The sequence below is a fragment of the Geotrypetes seraphini genome, chromosome 17, assembly GCF_902459505.1.
Source record: "Geotrypetes seraphini chromosome 17, aGeoSer1.1, whole genome shotgun sequence".
NCBI lineage: Eukaryota > Metazoa > Chordata > Amphibia > Gymnophiona > Dermophiidae > Geotrypetes > Geotrypetes seraphini.
Window position 1 is genome coordinate 23,716,495 of NC_047100.1, and position 19,503 is coordinate 23,735,997.

The 19,503-nt window shown below is 40.2% G+C and overlaps 1 protein-coding gene across 3 annotated transcripts in view; it reads right to left on the reverse strand.

Moving 5' to 3' along the window:
* Positions 1-19,503, reverse strand: part of LRIG1 (leucine rich repeats and immunoglobulin like domains 1) — a 169,331-nt gene that overhangs the window by 55,868 nt on the left and 93,960 nt on the right. For all 3 annotated transcript variants that reach the window (XM_033926092.1, XM_033926091.1, XM_033926090.1), the window contains exons 6-9: positions 18,110-18,253; positions 15,786-15,929; positions 9,276-9,419; positions 800-880 (exon numbers count right to left, since the gene is read on the reverse strand). In XM_033926092.1, coding sequence (XP_033781983.1) covers positions 800-880; positions 9,276-9,419; positions 15,786-15,929; positions 18,110-18,253 — 513 coding nt within the window. The remainder of the gene's footprint in view (positions 1-799; positions 881-9,275; positions 9,420-15,785; positions 15,930-18,109; positions 18,254-19,503) is intronic.

Below are 19,503 nucleotides of genomic sequence, written 5' to 3' on the forward strand. Positions count from 1 at the left end.
GACGGAACTTAAACGTTGTGACTTAGGCTATCTAAAAACAGGTATAAGTGCCCAAAAGGTATCCAAAGTGACCAGATAACCACTGCAGGGATAAAATGCAGACCACCACAAACACTCCCCACTGACCCCCCCTGCCATACAAATCGGAATACAAACGTACATATCTGCCTCCAGAACATCAGCACCTTGCATTGGAAAGCTTAGTAGAGTTGCATAGAGGTCGCTTAAGTGGTCTGGGAGGTGGGCTAGTGAACCAGAGAGGAGGACCCAGGTGGAACATGTGCATCCACCAAAACCCCCCCAAACCCTAGGTGTCACCTGCAGCCATATGTTGCCTATTAAGGTGTTTCATTTGTATTGTGCGGATATCAAATCTATATCTGTGTTATATGAATGTTTTTCCATGCTGCTTACTATGATGTATCATTTGTACCCTACTGACATTTGTCATACTTCTTTTATGTTTCTTCTATGTGCTGTTTTAATGTGCGTATTTCTGACACTATCGTATCTACTAATGAAATCTTTTAGAAAACTAGATGAAAAATTTTTGTGACATTGAGCTTTACATTCTTTATGCTAACTAGTTTATTGAATTATACCCAACACAGACTTCTACATAAGGCTATTTAAACAGTTCCAGACTTTTTGTCTACATTATTCTTAAAATTTTCCCCTGCTCTGTGAAAGATGTGCAGAATATAAGCATTTCTCAGTCACAGCACAAGAACAAAGGCTGTAGTGAAACCATTCCTCCTAGTAAGCAACTTGACAAGACTTCAAAAGCTAGGATACTCACAGCTTGGTCAGACTGTCTAGGCCCGTAAACGCTGCACTAGTATCTTCTATTGTGCCCGAGATCTCGTTGTGATCTAGTTCCCTGGGGAGACAACAACAAAAAAAAAAAGCTCACAGTCAATTTCACAGTCCCAAGTTCTCTCTTTAAGGATGAAGGAAAAACGTTTGAGAACAGCATACAAAGGAGCTTCTCTTTGACTGTGCCACATTTCCCATCTCAAGTGGTCAGACACTGTAGACCGAAGCTGTTAATCAGCTTTGTCTGCCTTTTCCTCAGATTTGACTCTTTCCTTTACTTTTGTCTTATTAAAAACAAGACAACCATTTGAAATAGTGAAAATAATTATGAATGACAAATGCCTTTCAGTCTGATCAATCTTATTAAAAAAAAAAAAATCAGAATAAAGAGCTTGTCAATAGTATTACACACATACATTAACATAGTAAGTAGCATTTCATGCTATAAAGTACACTATTATTTGAATATTTTACTATCATTATTTATTTTTGAGCATTCTCTTTGGAATCTTTGAGTAATTATTTATTTATTGTCCATAACATAGTAGATGACGGCAGATAAAGACCCGAATGGTCCATCCAGTCTGCTCAACCTGATTCAATTTAATTTTTTTTTTCTTCTTAGCTATTTCTGGGCAAGAATCCAAAGCTCTACCCAGTACTGTGCTTAGGTTCTAACTACTGATGTCCAAGTTATATCAGCTGTACATTTCCTTGAGTGAATTTCTTCAAAAAGAAAGTAAATAAAACTTAAACATGCATACATATTCTATTACGAAAATTCATTTGATCTCTAAAAAAAATCCAAAAACCCCTCTCTTAAACGTTGCATTATCCTTAACCACACGATTAGAGAGTAAGGTACATATGACGGCACATACGACTGGAAGTCACATTTCTTTATTTCATTTTCTATCCCATTGTCCCCATAGATTTGATTGAAATTTTTGCAATGCCTATGCATGATATTCCACTTATTAACAAGATTTAACAGATTACGATTTGCACTGGATTTGCCATAATTTCCGTACAAGTTTACGATAAACATTATTATCCTAACTTGACACATATTAGGGGTCTAATACTAATATATGGGTTACATGTTACACTTTGCCATAGTTATAGTGCAAGATTTTTCATACAAGTTTTCCTAACATGACACACTTTCTACTCATTGTTTGTTTGTTTTTTTCTATTTCTCCCACTTATGGTGATCTAATGAGAAGTTAATATATTTCCTAGATTTGTTTCTTGCTACATATAAGATTGTACTTTTGACTTTGCTTTTTTCTGGACAAGCATACTGCTTGTTATATTTCAAATTAAAAAAAATATTTTTTAAAAGAATAAGGCAGCTTATTAAGACCATTTGAAACTATTGACTTGTGGACTGTCTTTGAGGCCATGAGAGGGCCTGTGAATAAGATGGATCTTAAGTTGGGATGCATGAAATATCCTGTATGTTTTATGAGAGGGGTTCCCAAGAAGATGTGTGGGACCATTTTGAGCAAGGTGAACTACAGGAAACAAATCTGCTGAGGCCAACATGGTACTATTAGGACAGCACCAAGTTCTATATTATTCTAGATGACCTACATCACAAGAGGAAGGCAGACGTATAAAGGAGCTCTTGCATCCATGATATGAAGAACATACTAGGTGATAAACTTTGATTAGTTAGCTGCCTGGAACAAAAGATTGGACATTGTGTGTTGTGCATCATGGCAGACACATTTACAGTAGGAAAGATCACAATATCCAACTAAGATGTGAGTATAACAGCTAAAGGCCAGAACCACACAGTCTGTTGATGCAGAACATCAACATCAACAGATAAAACAAAATTTGTTCTGCTTGAAAAGGCCAAAACCCCCACCATTACAGAACTGGAAATTAAGAACACCAAATACCCAATACAGTCCGAACTTAAACTTCTAGGAGTAACAATAGACAGATGCTGCACAATGCAGTCCCAAATCAATAAGACATCCCAGAAAGCTTTTTTAATTATGAGAAATCTACGTAAAATAAGAAAATTCTTCGACCCAGAGCAATTCAGGCTAATTGTCCAATCCCTAGTCTTAGGTCTACTGGGCTATTGCAATTCCCTCTATCTACCTTGTCCTGCCAACATGATAAAACAACTTCAGACTATTCAAAACACCGCTCTCAGACTGATCTACTCTCTGAGAAAATATGATCACATCACCACTGCCTTCCTAGACTCTCACTGGCTACCAATACAAGCACAAATTCAATTCAAATTCTACTGTCTATTATTCAAAGCTTTAAACGGCTCTGCCCCCTCCTACCTAAACAACCGCCTAAATCAGATCCTCACCACAAGATAAAGAAGAACCCTGACTCTTTTTGCCTTCCCTCCGCTCAAGGGCACTCAGCACAAGAAGATGTTTGACAATCTTCTTGCGACGCAAGCAACGAAACGTAACCATTCCATCTCCAATCTGCTGATGGAACGGGCGACCTCAAAACATTTCGAAAAGAAATCAAAACTCTGCTTTTCAAAAAATGTATCCAGATATCTTAACCCTCCCCCCTTCCCCCTCCTCCCAGGTTAATTCCCCTCCCAAAGCCTCCACCTAGGTAATCTCCTCCTCCTCAAAATACCAACCAAGAATACAGATCCCTGAAATGTAATGTAATCTTATTTGTAACCTAACTGTAACCTATTTGTAATATCACCTAGAAATGTCCAGTCACCTTACTATCCAATTGCAAGTTCTTCTGGAAATTATCCAGCCATCTTACCTCTTTTGTAACAAAAAAAAAAAAAAAAAAAAAAAAAATATATATATATATTGTAACGTCACTGGAAATGTCCAATCAATTCTTTTGTAATCCGCCTTGAACTGCAAGGTATAGGCGGAATAGAAGTCACTAATGTAATGTAACATTGCAACTAGGTTTCCAGTTATCAGAATGAATAGGAACTTCCCTGCAAGCCAACCCTTGAACATGAAGTGCATGGGAGATAGCTTCTAGACCCAAAAGCCTAATGTGGAATAATTTTCTCCATGCATGCCAGATACCTTATATGTACAGGTTGAGAAGGTATGCTCTCCTACTTAATGAGGGACAATTACTAGAATCCTAGGTTGGTGCAAAGTATACCCTCCTGTATTTTTCTCAGTAAGAAAGGAAATGAATGCTGGATGGTATTTTTCAAACTGTAGCTCATTTAATATTTGTATGTAAATATTCTATTATTCCATGGCTTCATTAAAAAGGAAAAGAAGTGCTCCTCCTTCCTAAGGCTGAAAAGTTGAAAAGGTATGCTACTGGGTGTGTGTATGAGGAAGAGGGGGGTGGGGTGGGTTGGAACTGCAGCAGGGGACAGAAAGATTTTCATGGGCAAAGAATTGCAAGCACTCTGCCATTCTGGTTTGTCTCACTTTGTAACTCTTTACTCCTTCACTCCCATTCCCATGTCTTTCTGCCTGACTGCACCTGAATACTTGCTGATTTTTTTTTTAATCACTGTGCTGTGGAGTCCTGCAGCCCCATCTCTATTTGAATAGCTCTGCATTTCAGCAGTTTCACACTCACCAAAAGCTTGTTTTATTATCAAGGATGTAATTAAAGAGTACTTGGGTCTCTTTCACCAGGTGCAGAACACAAGAGGCCTCCACTTTTTAATTAGAACTCTCTGGACACAAAAGCACAGGACTACAATGCCCAAGAAGAGACAACCACCATTACAGCCCCTACTTTCTTTAGAAACTTGCAAAATTGTCCCTTTTCATGCACTGCTGTGAGCTACTAGGAATGAGAAATGAAAAAAAAACAAAAACCCAACAACTTTCCTTCTCTGATTTAAAATGTCATAAATCAAAATTCTGTAAAACAGAACAGGCCATCCCTCTTTAACTGAACTCGCAGGAAACCCACTTAAAAGGCAAAAGTGTTGAAGGCATTTTGAAACAAGATATTAACCTGATTTCTTACTGTTTCCATTTGTCAATTGGAGATTTGTCAATACAAAAAGCCTGCGTGCCCTGTGCTGTGGAATATTTCAGACAAACACTCGTAGGAAGCCATTTTTCAGTTTCAAAATGCTCCTTTGTAGAATAGGCTCCTAGAGGCGCCATTTTATACAATTGTCCCCTAATGCTTAACCTCAGAGCAACAGAAACTTTAGAGGGGGGATTACTATTTCCGAATACTGTGAGAGAGAGGGACTTGGCTGGGAGAGAAAAAACTAATTCAGGAGAGGGATGGAAAGGATGAAGGGTATAGAGAAAGTGGAGAGGGACAGATTCTTCAAACTTTCAAAAACTACAAGAACGAGAGGGCATTCGGAAAAGTACCTGGAATGCGCTTCCAGAGGGTGTGATAGGACAGAGTACGGTATTGGGGTTCAAGAAGGGATTAGACAATTTTCTGAAGGAAAAGGGGATAGAAGGGTATAGCTAGAGGATTACTATACAGGTCCTGGACCTGATGGGCCGCCATGTGAGCGGACTGCTGGGCATGATGGACCTCTGGTCTGACCCAGCAGAGGCACTGCTTATGTTCTTATAAGAGTTGTACATGAAGTTGCTACTGAATCAAAAGAAAGCAAGATGAACATCTTGTTTCAGTTGTTCACACCTCTTGGTTTGGTTTGCTGTGCCTTGCCTCCTTGAGGTTGCTATTTCCAAAAATCAGGTGGAAAAGACAGAGGATCACTAGTTCCAAGTTCAGATCCAATGCAGCTATGCTTGTGTCTGTCTGGCCAGCTAACTTTCTTATCCAGTGCCATTTTTCTTCCCCTCCCAGGGCAGCTCTGAATTGAGAATCTAAACTTTGCTAGTCAGTTCCTATAACATTTTCAAAGGCTTTGATCTAGCTACCCAACTATTGAGTAGCTAATTTCCTTTGAAAATGTACCCGCATTGCCAAATTCGTTGAAATCCTAGGAACAATCAATGTTAGAAAGATGACAAATTACAATACCAACTACATGAACTAAATATTGAAAATTATGCAAATTTGTGACCCACTTCAAATCTGTTCAATGTTGAAAATTGCATAATTTGTGACTCACTTCAACTCTGACCTTAAGGTACAGCAGAATAGCATCTTTTGAGACTTTTTATTTATTTATTCCTTATATCAAGATGAAAAAATATTTAAGAGAAAGATATTTCACCCCATAGCTGTAGATTATACGAGTGTAAGGTTTTGGAAGAGTTAAATGTGATTTTGCCCTGGGATAGTGAGGGGATGTTTTACATTTTATAAGTGGTTGTTTTCGATTGTGAAACTCAGGTGTTATTTGGGTTAGAGTGGCAAAGAATTTAGTTTATGATATTGGTGATAGGTAGTTTGGCTAGAGGACTGGAGGATATGTTGAGTGTATAGAATGGGACTGCATTGTAGGGGTTTTAAAAAAAATATTGTATATTTTAACTGTTGAAAAATGCTTTGTGCCTTTGAAAGAATCAAGTAATAGGCAGAAAGAAATAGGGACTGGATTGATAGGCCGGGTAAAATATCAGGGAGGTAAATAAAGAAGCTGGTGCTGGTTTAATATTGGGATTTAGATACTTTCCACTCAAAGTATTAGCAGGCCGACATTGAGCCCAAAGCAGACTGCAATTATAGAAGTACTGACCGTCATGTGCAGTAAACCACCCAGATATTGAATATCCAAGTCTTTAGCAGGAGCTAGAAGTTATCCAGGTGTCAGCTGCTATTCAATCCTGTGTCTGAATAAAGATTCGGACTAGAGAATGACAAGGGGACAAAGTTTGTCCCCATCCCCGCCCTGTCCTTGAAGGCTCTGACCCCACCCCGTCTCATCCCCGTGAGCTCTGTCCTCATCTGCACAAGCCTTGAATACTTATTTTATACTTAAATCTTTTTATTAAAGTATAAACCACAAAGAAAGCTTTCCATGTCAATCAGGTTTTGGTACAACCTTCCCAAAGATTCAGCTACCTGTGCTTTTACAACAGCTGGAAAGGTAATTGAATTGTCTTTCAGAAATGGCCGTAGAAGAGAACCAAGCTATGTAGTAGATAAATGAAAAATAAGTGTCTGTTAAATGTTGGAAATGCTCCTTGATGCCAGCAATGATGGATGAATCTGTTGCAGTAACAGTAACATGCTTGAGCAACTGGGCAAGTGATGATGGAAGGACATTGCAGATGGTAGGAGTCTGAACAGCAGACAAGATTCTTATTGTCACAATCAGAGAATGATACGAGGAAACAGTTTGACCCCCAACCCTACAGGCTCTGTCTTCATCCTCACCCCACGGTTATTTGCAGGGTCCTGACTTTTACCCCAGACCACTCCAGCACTAACCTGAAAGTGCTGCAGCAGCCTGGGCTGATAGTCAGTGGCGTTATCTAGTTAAATGGTGCTGAATATTATGTGGCAGAGCAGATAGCCAAGATTTAACCAGGTGGAAGACGTCCTATTGGTTGAATACAGATGAATATCTACTTCTAGAGGACTAGACAGACAATTGGGCAGACTGAGTGGGCCACCTGATCTTGATCTGGGCCGAAAACATGGGAAGCTAGATTGAATTCCCACTGTAGCTCCTTGTGATCCTGGGCTAGTCACTTAACCTTCCATTGTACCAGGTACAGAACTTCAATTGCGAGTCTTCTAGGAACAGAAAAAAAATACCTGCATATAGTATATGTAAATCACTTTGATTTTACCCATACAAAAGTGGTATGTCAAGTCCATGAACCTTTACTCTCTCTGCTAAAAAACACAGTAATGGGGGTGGAGGGAATGATGCTCTCCTATTTTTACCTTCCCTAACAACTGGTTTGCAGCTGTAATGCATACATTCATACGATCAGCAGCTGGTATTTCATTTATTTATTTATTTTTGTTAATGTTCACAAACTGCTCAGTATTGCAATGCGATACTGTTTTGGTTGAACTGTGCCCATCCTGTGTGTGATCAAATAAGTAGAAACAGAAAATGCCAGAGATACACCAGCAACTTTTCATCAAGAACTGGACTTCTGCCACAGACACAATATGGAAGCAAGCACTCTTGAACAGAATGCTTAGAGCCTCAAGTGAAGTGGGAGGTGGGGAGGGGCAAGCAAGCATCTGTTTTACATCCCAATGCATATTAGAGGGAGTATAAAAGTAACAAGTTATGTTCAGATTTGGGTTATAAGCATTCTTGTACTGCTAGTTGATGCAAAACAAAGCAATTGTTCTGAAAACTCTGCAAAGACAGCATTAATCCTCAGTTCAATAGCCCATTATCCTATCATTCCTTTCAGTCATAAAACCTGACAGAGAATTTGCATAAAGTGCAAGGAATGACCTTTCCATAAAGTGAGCAGTTTAAAGCAGAATTACTATAATTTTTCATTTCTTCCCCTCCATTTTTAGGACCACCACCCTCACCATCCAGCAGGAATGCATAATGGATCCCTTGTGACAAAAAGCTGGCTAAAGGGACATTAGGGAGACAGTTCCTCTACTAGCCCACAGCAACATGCTTCTGCAAGTACTAGGTGACATTTTCCCTCCTTTCCTGAACTGCACATGGTCTTAGAGCCCTGAGAATGCCTGCCTAAAATACACAAACATAAGGGCTGGAAAACTAGGTCCCTCAATTCCAGCAGAGGAGCCCCCACCCCCACCCCTCACCACTAGGCTAGTTTTGGATACTCTGTGCAGCTTCCCCAAGCAGTACTATCCCCATCACACACAGGGCAAAAGTACTGGCCAACTTATGTGTGTGCCAGGACCTGCAGTCCTTACAGAGCCAGCATGATAGAAGTTCTGGACACATCACCACCACACTGGTGCAGTCACAGAAATGCAGCCCTCCCCCAGTCCTCAGAAGCAGTTGTCCCAGGTCCAACTACAAACAAGCCTGCCACCTGCCTGAACAAGATTGCTCTTCCTCAGTCTGACATTCTGTCTTCCATTCATGTCCCTCTATGAATTTTAATTGTACTTCCAATCATGAAAGAAACAGCACCAGCCCTCGATGTCCTTCCCCTCCCCCCGAACCATGGACTTAACCCTACTGCATGGCCTCATGGGTTCCAATTCAGCCCAGGAGGCTCCAGGCCACCATGCAGGAACTAACTGCCCTCCTATACCTCAACCAGTGGTCTGACTGTGGTTCAGATAGTTGGAGTCCATCCCCTCAGCAGACTTCAACTACAGAGCCAACAGCTAAAGCTTGAGTTTCAGGAACTCTGGCCCAAAAGTTGGAAAAAAACAAAAACAAACAAAAAAAACTCCTGCTGTACCAATCCACCTGTACCATCTGCAGAAGGCAGAGAAAAAATTGAATGTTCCTGTCTGAACCACTTATTTAGTGATGTCATCATCATCAAACCCCCTCAAATGGCTGTTTCCATCTTCTGACAAGGGGACAACTCCTAGGTCTGGACTGATTTATCAGGATAAAGGAGACTATGTTTATATTATAGCCAACAGCCAGAATATAATACACTTACAGAATGCGCAGATTTTTCAGCCCCTTGAAAGCTCCCTCTGCAATATGGCTGATAGAGTTATGACTAAGACGCAGAATATCCAATCCACTCAGGTCTGCCAAGCTTCCTTCATCCAGTCTTGTGAGGTTATTATAGGACAATATTCTAGGGAAGAACACAAAATGTCACAGTTTATCTTTCCCTTAGCTTTCTAACTAAATGAGGTATACCGTTGAAGCTAGGCTAAACAGTTGTAGGTAGTAAGAGCAATAGAAACTACTCATGGATAAAATTAAAGCATAAAGTTTGTTTCCAACTGTTTGCAAGAACAGAGTACTTCATGAGAAAATCTGTAGGGCAATTCATATGGTTAACTATATGTGTATACAGAAAAATTACAGACATATGTATTCATAAACACTGCATTTCCTCTCAACCTGCTAAAATCAAAATGTGAACCTGAATGAAAAGAGCAATGTTGATGGAAAGAAAAAAATAAACAACTTAACATAACAGTGACATTTTGAGTATATGCAATTCACTTTCTTATACAATAAATGACTATATATCAAGATCTGGAACGAGACAAGTTGTCATGCAATAATAGGCTTTGTGCTAGGTCATAAGAACATAAGAGTTGCCATACTGGGACAGACCTAAGGTCCATCAAGCCCAGTCTCCTGTTTCCAACAGTGGCAAACCCAGGTCACAAGTACCTGGCAAGATCCCAAAGAGTAATTTTCCATAGTGACTTATGGACTTTTCATTTAGGAAATTATCCAAATCTTTTTCAAACCCTGCTAAGCTAACTGTTTTCACCAAGAACTTATAGTTATTTATCAGCCTTGCAAGTGTGACTTGAACAGCTATCTTATAAACAAAAAAGTTATATTTACAAATCATGTTGCACTTATCAGAATGTTGACACAAAAGCACTTGTGCCTCTTGCTGATAGTGGCAAGGACTACAAGGAGCTCCACAATGGAACTTTTTCCAGCAGCGAGGGACCCCCATGCATATCCACAGCAAAGGAAGCAGCTCTCCTCAGTACAATAGGGCTGGTCCTTATAGGTGTAATCCAGATTCTTCTTTTTGATCAATCAGAAAAATATCAGAGTAGGTCTCATTCTTCCCCCTGCACTTGGAAGGCATTATAGTGGTATAAAACATTTAAGGGGGGAAAAAAAAGAACTCCAAGGAAATTCCTAATGCTGCCAATCCAGCGCCACCTTGACTCCTCTCTCGCCAACGTACTGCTATACTGACTTTGCAGACCAAGTGCTGCATATTGATGCCACCAAACTCAATAAATTGGCCAAAGAAAAGCAATTGTAAGCAGCAGTGCTTATTAAAGCCCTTATCCTGAAACTAAGACCAGGCTCTTATCTAGTTCATCTCTAAATACTCATGGTACAGAATTACCTGCTTTGAGACATCGAACTCAAATTCCACCCACAGCACCCAAGATGTGAAAAAACCACATTGCATAGGCCCAACAAAATCTATGTTAGTCAACACATATTATATTTCTAACTGCATCTCCTGTCGCTTCATCTAGTAATCATCTGCTTTTTTAAAAAAGAGGGGGTGAAGAAATAGTCCAGATTAATGAGTTGCAAAAGAATAGAAGGCAGCATTATTTCTTGCAGAGGACGAGCTAACCATGGAGGCCTGGCAAACAATCAAAATTGTGTCCTCACCTGTGATGAAAGAACTTGGCATAAAAAATATTTTCAGTGTTAAATGTAATTCTAAACCTAGTTTTAAAAAGTTTACTTTGATTCTGTGCACGGAGGCTTTTGCCATGACTGGTAAAGGCATGCTCCTGAAAATCCTTCTGCTGTCACAGATAGAAGGGAGAGGGCATCAGGACATTTGTCAGCATCATGGAATCCAGCTGGAACATTTCACACAATGAAATGTTTGGAGTCCTGTGTGAAATGGCCAAGCCTTTGAACAGACAGGTTTAGAAAAACAGTACATATCATTCCTTGGTCACTTACTATAAGCAGCTCAATGGAAAATGAAGACAATCGCCACATCTTTTCTTCCCCAGCCAAAGATAAGCTGACAAGAAAAAGTTGTATTGATCTTTATAGAAACAGATCTCACCAGTCAAGCTTTAGCACAGATGCCTCAAAAGGGAAACAAAACCAACACAACTACTAGCAAAAAAAAAAAAGATATGATTGCAGGGTTGATTGTCACCTTAGTGATATCTAGATTTGTTGAATTTAATCTAGATTAAGTTGAATTTAAATATATAAATGCAGAAGTCACAAAAAAGTTTTCAAATAGAAGAGATTTAAATAATTCTGGTAGCTGAGTAGGGCAGGTAAAATATGAATGTAGCAGTTCTTGTAATTCATTACCCTATAAGAGAAAGCTGTATCCTACTCTATATACCATGAAATTGAATCAATTAGGATACATATGGAAAGTCTGAGGGAATTTTATGAAGAACAAAAGATTCTCATGATATTTTCCTGCTAGGCAAACAGGCTGAAGAAAAGCCCTTCTAAAGAAGAGAAAAGGAGACTTGTACACCGCGTTTTTGTAGTTTTATAACGATATTCAAAGCAGTTTACATAGAGGTACTTCAAGCATTTTACCTATCTGTCCCAGTGGGCTCACAAGAGAAACACGAAAACAACTCTGGCTAGCGGCCAGACCACTTTTCTATAAGTGCAACCATAATATTTACAATCAGGATTGCTCTACAGCAGGGTTGTCCAATGTCTGTCCTCAAGGGCCGCAATCCAGTCGCGTTTTCAGGATTTCCCCAATGAATTCGCATGAGATCTATTTGCATGCACTGCTTCCATTGTATGCAAATAGATTTCATAGAAACATGAAACTCAGATCCATTAAAGCTTATTTTGATACAGCGGCATTCAGAACCCTAGTCCAATCCCTCGTACTGAGTCTACTTGACTACTGTAACATCGCCTATTTAGCAATTTCCCAAAAAAACATGCAGCGTTTACAATTGATGCAAAATGCAGCGGTCAAGCTGATCTTTGGGCTGAGGAAGTTTGACCACGTGACACCCTATTACCGGCAGCTGCATTGGCTGCCAATGGAGGCGCGCGTAAAGTTTAAATTTGCCTACTTCTGTTTCAAAGCACTACACGGACTTGCCCCTAAATATATAACTGACCTTTTCGTCTTCTCAGCCAACAGACACAAGAGAAGCTCACATTCCAACTTCGTTTCCCCCCCAGTGAGAGGTTGTAAACTGAAAAAACACCATGAACATCTTCTCTCGCACCAAGCAGCATCATGGATGTAAAGACCTAGAACAATTGCTTTCGCCCACTACTTATGAGGAATTTAGGAAACGTCTGAAAACACACCTGTTCCTAACGCATTTAGACAACTGATCCTCTCTTCTCTCTCCCCTCTATAGCGATTAACTTGTTCTATTGATCACTCTCTCCTCAAAAATGGATTTCCTGTCCTATTAACCCTCTTTCTTCCTCCCCTCTTAACCCTTTCAGGACCATAAGGATCGTAGGCCAATTTTTGTGGTTTTGACGACATTTTTATGGTAAAAAGGGCTTGCAGATGCCAAAAAATTGATTTTTTTTGTGAAATATCATTTTTTTTTTTTTTTTAAATCACACTTCTGGCTTATGGACAGTGTGGCAAGTGAATCTTCTCGTCAATCTGGCAACGACGCTAATGAATGAATGTCGGAACCAGTTTGTTTACATAAAGGCAGTATCCTATGGAATCCGTACATATCAAATTTAGAACTGTAGACTATCCCAATCAAAATTTATAGGATTTTAAAGTTATGGGACAAATATGTCCCTTGGTCCTGAAAGGGTTAAAGTCAATCAATTTGTACCTTTGCTTAATCTTTGTAAACCGCATAGAACTTCACGGTATTTCAGTATATAAGCTGTTATTATTATTATAATGGAAGATAAAGGCCAAATGGCCCATCTAGTCTGCTCATTCACAGTAACCATTATCTCTTCTCTCTTCGAGAGATTCCACATGCCTATCCCAAGCCCTTTTGAATTCAGACACAGTCTCTGTCTCCACCACCTCTTCTGGGAGACTGTTCCATGCATCTACCACCCTTTCTGTAAAAAAGTATTTCCTTAGATTACTCCGCAGCCTATCACCTCTTAACTTCATCCTTGAATTGCAGTTTCCTTTCAAATGAAAGAGACTTGACTCATGCGCATTTACATTACATAGGGATTTAAACGTCCCTATCATATCTCCCCTCTCCCGCCTTTCCTCCAAAGTATACAGCTTGAGATCTTTAAATCTGTCCCCATACGCCTTATGATGATGACCACATACCATTTTAGTAGCCTTCCTCTGGACCGACTCCATCTTTTTTATATCTTTTTGAAGGTGCGACCTCCAGAATTGTACACAATATTCTAAATGAGGTCTCACCAGTCTTATGCAGGAGCATTAATACCTCCTTTTTCCTACTGGCCATACCTCTCCCTATACAGTCTAGCATCCTTCTAGCTTTCGCTGTCAGCTTTTCAACCTGTTTGGCCACCTTAAGATTATCACATACAATCACACCCAAGTCCCGCTCTTCTGTCATGCACATAAGTTCTTCACCCCATAAACTGTACCATTCCCTTGGGATTTTGCAGTCCAAATGCATGTCTTTTCATTTCTTGCATTTTCTTTTGGGAAATCCTAAAAACCCAACCTGGTGAGGGCTGAGGTTAGACACCCCTGCTCTACAGCAAAACAAAGCACAAATATCTAAAAGATAACAAAAGAAATACTCCATTTCGGCTTTGACCACGAGACACACTGGGTGAAATAAGAACTAGAGCAATGATTCTAAATCCTGTCCTGGGGGACTCCCAGCCAATCATGTTTTCAAAATACCCCTAATGAATATGCATGAGGCAGATTTGCAAATCACAGAGGTGACAGACATGTAAATCTACCCCATGCACATTCATTAGGGATATCTTGAAAACACGATCGGCTGTGGATCCCCAGGACAGGTTTAAGAACCACTGAACTAGAGAACTGATAAATTAAGGCATATCATTCCTGCTACATATTGTACATTGTGTGGAAAGCAACATAGAAGAAAACATCCAGTAACCAACCAAATGTGACGCAACTTAAAAGCCTAGTACCCTGAACCTACAATGTCACCTGTTACTGTTCTCTTTCCTGTACACTGTACTCTGAAAAAGGGATTCAGGGCTGTAAATTAAGGAGATGCCCAAATAACTGCATACCTCTCTCCTTAATTGCTCACTCCATTCAATAGTGAAATAATGGACAAAAGCCAGACTTTACAAACATAAACAAATAAAAGGAAAGTACCATCCCTGTGTCTGCCCACTGACTATTTACTTTACAGTTCACTGAAGACCAATAATGCACCTGAGGCTTAGGCAGGGTCTTACATATGCTACATGTGTTTCTACATTGGCTGATATAATATGTATCAAGCGGTGTGGTAAGACACATCACCCCCTTACTGCCTCATACATCATTATTGGGGGTTTAATCCCTTTCTGCATGCAAAACCTTCTGGCTGTCAAGATTTTGATCCTCCCAAAAATCATTTTACAAATTGGAAAAGGTTGAGTTTCATTTTCCCTTCTCAGGTTTGACATTATTTCCATAATATGATCATTTTATAAATGACAAATAATGAGAATCTCACAGAAGCAAAACGTAGAAAAAGTTTTGTAACAGTATGGGGGGAAAATAATTTGCACTAGAATGTAATGCTCAAGAGAATGCCAACAGACATAGGGATTTGGCCCTGTATACAATTCAAGGAGAGCATACCCTCTTGCACCATTAGCTACTGCACACTTTTATCAGAGATGAGCAATAAAATCTGTGACTGGAATGGGGTAAGATTCATTTCTGTCACAGTCTGCACAAAACTGACCCATTTGGAGACATTACCATATGCCAATGGGAATTATATGTAGCACTGATTACATAGTGTCCCAAACCACCAATATGTTCCTTTTAACACTAGCATTAAAAATAAATACTGGTACATAAGGTCTCTGCAGGTCATGACTACCTATTATACTAGTATAAGATGTTGGTGCATATACGATTTCATGAGGCAGATATATTTTGAAGATGTCCCTATCCAAGGCACAACCTGCATTTCTGCCAGACTGATACAGTTACTAGAACACTAGCAACTAGGATAACTTGCTTCCACTTTGGGATGACTTACAAATGGCACAAATTCTGTCCTATGGGCTAGGTTCTTTTCCAGAGAAATATATCCTCTTGAGAGGTAAAAGGCAAGCTCCACTTCAAAGTGATGAAACATTCAACTAGAGATGAACAGAATTGTGAACAGGACTGACTAGTGTCCGTTGTGTAAATTAAAGGTGGCTACAGTACTGTGCAGCTACTGCTAGCGTAATATAACATTTTCCCAGAACAGGAAAATTAGAGATGTTATCATGAGGTCTCTTGCAAAATAATGAACAGCATGAGCTCTGATTTTTTTAAAAAAGGAAATGCAGGTGTTAATAGGAAAGCACTTACAGTTCATTCAGTTTCTGACAGAACATCCAGCCATCTGGGTTGATACGAGAAATGAAGTTGTTACCAAGGTGAAGGAGAAGGAGAGATGAAAGGCCATAAAGTGATCCCCTGTTCACCTCTGTCAAACTGTTAGACTCCAGATGCCTATATCCAAACAAAGGAAAACAAATGCATATTTTAAAATGCTGTCTTTCACAAAGTGGGGTGGGTGGTCTGTGACCTCTGGCTTTTCTGGCTAATCCCATAGAGCCATCATGCCCTTCAACCTCAAGTTTGACTTCTATTGCAAGGTGCCTAACACCTCATGCAGGCAGCCATCAATCCTGGGTGCTGCTGCTTCGTTATTAACAATCTTGCCTAACTTACAGGATTCAATACCATCAAAAGAGTTAACAAGTTGTATTTGGATGACCCAAAGGCAGCGGAGGTAAAACAGATGCAAGTGAGTAAGTGAAAGCGGTTTCGGTTATTTTACTTTATGAATGTTTTGTGTTCTTTTTATTGTAATGCTTGTTTCAACAATCTGTTTAATGTTTATGGGTGCATGATAGTGATTTGTTTTGCTAAGTCATGTTTAATTCATGGTATTGCTTGTTGTAATAAACTGAGTATGCTTATTTAGAAGCTACTAATATTTTTATGCTGGTGGCAAGCAAATTTTTAAATGAAAATTTTTCCGAAAGACAGTTTAAAATACTATGAGAGAATCACTGTTTAACTAACTTACTTATCTGTCAAGCTTCCACCCACACACACTTCTCAGAACTTCCTTGAGCACCATTTAACACTTTCTTCACTACTTGGGGAGGATCAAACCTGTTTCACATAATGAGTGCTAAAAAATAGCTCTGAGAAATCAAGTACCGATATTAATGCAGCCTCACAAAACTTATCTGGGTACCCCCGGGTTTCGGGCCCGGGGGTACCCAGATAAGGCCATTCATAGGGCGTACGTAAGGGCCCGTTATGCTAACCGGGAATTGCTGTTACAGGATGCCTCCAATAATAGGGACCAGGAGATGGGTACCACTCGTATGGTGTGTGTGCTCCCTTTTTCTGATGTGGTTAGGAGTGTAGTGGGATCCATCAGAGCCCACTGGCCCATACTTAGATCCCTTAAGGGTTTGGAGGAATTCCCTCTAATAGCTTATACTAAGGGCACCACCATAGGGCAACTGCTTAATCGTAAAAGGTATCCCATCATTGATCAGGCGGTCCATTCCCCGTGTTCCCACTGCCAGTGGTGTGACAAAACCCTGGCAGGGAGTGATTGGCAGGATCCACACACTGGACGTACCATCCGGGCCAGAGTCCATACCACATGCAAATCTAATTGGGTGGTCTATGTAATCGTCTGCCCGTGTCCCCTAGTTTATGTAGGACGGACTAGACGGCTGGTCCACCTAAGATGGAATGAACACAAGTCCCAGATAACAACTGGGACGCTAACAGCCCCTCTAGTCCCTCACTGGCAGGATAAGAAACATACTATAGACCAAATTAGGTGGCGTATCATAGATGCGATTGATAGCCAGCAGGCGGAGGGAAACTTGGAAGCCAAACTCAATTTTCTTGAACAAAGATGGATCTACTTGTTGGATTCTGTAATACCGAAAGGGCTCAATTTGGAGCTTGAGTGGAAATCCCTCTGGTGAGGTTTCACTGGGTCTCCTGAGCTATAGTGCTTTAAAGGATTGATAGTAAGGAGTGTTTACCTGTGTTTAACCGTGCCCGGTTCGGGTTTTCGGTTTTGCCGTGCTGATAGGATGACGTCAGCCCCAGCTGAGCTGTAGAATATTTAATGAGCTCCAGTACACGCGCGGCCATCTTGGATCAATCATTCGGGTGGCCACGTCGTATAGAGTTACACAGTTTTGAGGTAAGCTACATTTTCAGTTGTTTGTGGTTGATGCAATGGGTTTTAGAAGTATCTAATATTTAAGTTATGCTTTATTGTAGGGATTGTGCCCTGAGGAAACCCGGATAGGGTGAAACATGTTGGCAGTACTCTGTCCCTCTTGGCTGAACCACCCCAAGATAAGTGTAACAAATTTTACTAACTATTTATTGAATGAACACACAAGCAAACTATAGCATTAAAATTAATGACCCGATGACGATAGGGGGCGTAAAGCCAGTTGCTATGAGATATTATTGAGCATCTGGTGGCACCTCTGAGGGCCTGAAGGTTCTGGTTATTGAGCAGTTGTGGCATAGAAGATTTCGTGGGAAGGGTTATAGTGAAACCCTCTCTTTAGGTTGTTATATGCCTCACAAAACTCATGCACAATGTACATGAAGGAATTTTCCTTCTTTCTACTTACAAGACCTGCATGTTAGCAAGACCCCAGAAGGCCCCATCTGTCAGTTTGTAGATGCTGTTGTGTTGCAGTTTCAGAACTTCCAAACTGTCCAATCCTTGGAACGTGAGTCCTTCAATCAGGCGAATTCGATTCCGATTCAACTCCCTACCACCATCATCATCATAAAAAATATTTAGGTATTAGTAACCAATCTCATCCCACTAATCAAATGAAATAAACCACATGGTCAGGAATTACAGAATTCTCTTAATTCCCCACTTTCACCTGCTATGGAAAATGATCAGCTTCTAAATTCCAAAGACCTGTGAAGATGAGTAGAAGACTGCTCTTGATATTTCACATGTTTTTGTGTGTCTTGTCAGTGTAAGTAAGAAGAACACAATCCCCACCTGACCAAAAAATCATTCTGTAACCACATTAGTGAAAACCAGTCATTACATTCTTACTGGCTTCCTCCAGGGAGGTTTGATGGTCAAACTATATTGGTTTTAATTTATGAAGTTAAAGAAATCTAAAAGGTGCTCTCCACTGCATTCTATCTTCATATTTCAGTGGTTCTCAACCCAATCCCCAAGACACATCTAGTATGTGAGGCTTTCAGGATACTCACATTGATAATGCATGAGATGGATCTGTATACAATGGAAGTATGCATGCAGACCTCTCATGTATATTCATTGTGGTTATCCTGAAAACCTGATGGTCGTGCAAGGAGCAATTTCTCCAAAGGGGTGCAAATTAAGTTTTTCATTACCCAACAGAGCTTTCTATGGAGCAGCTAATAGGAAGGATTATGTAGTAGCCAATACAAGGAGGGGAAATGCTTCCCTTCCCAACATCTATGAAACCTGACTGGCTGGGTGTATCCTCAGGACTGTGTTGAGAATAGGGTTACCAGATTTTCTGCACTAGAAACCCAGACACATGGCCCCATCCCCAAAAAGCCTTGTCTGTCTTCTCCAACCTCTGAGCCGTGTCTGGAGGGCATCTGAGCATGCACGGGTGTGTGCGAAGTCATCTGTGCATGCTCAGAGGCACTCCAGACACGGCTGGAGGTCTGGGTTTTCCAAAAGCCGGACAAACTACCAGGTTTTGGAAAGTCTGCCAGGCACCCAGTCAGTCCTCAAAAAAGAGGACATGTCTGGGTTTTCCCAGACATCTGGTAACCCTAGTTGAGAACCCTGTCAGAGGATAATTTACAATAAGCAGTTGCCAACTACTGGTAACAGGAGGGAGGACCTTTACAGAACTCATAGGATTTCATTCTTTTAGTTACTTTTAATAAAACCAAAATTTCATGATAAGTGAAAGTAAAATAAGTAGATGTCAGCATGTCTACTTCCATCTTCTGTTCATGGCTATAGGCTTCAGCATAATTGGCAAGCAAGAATAAA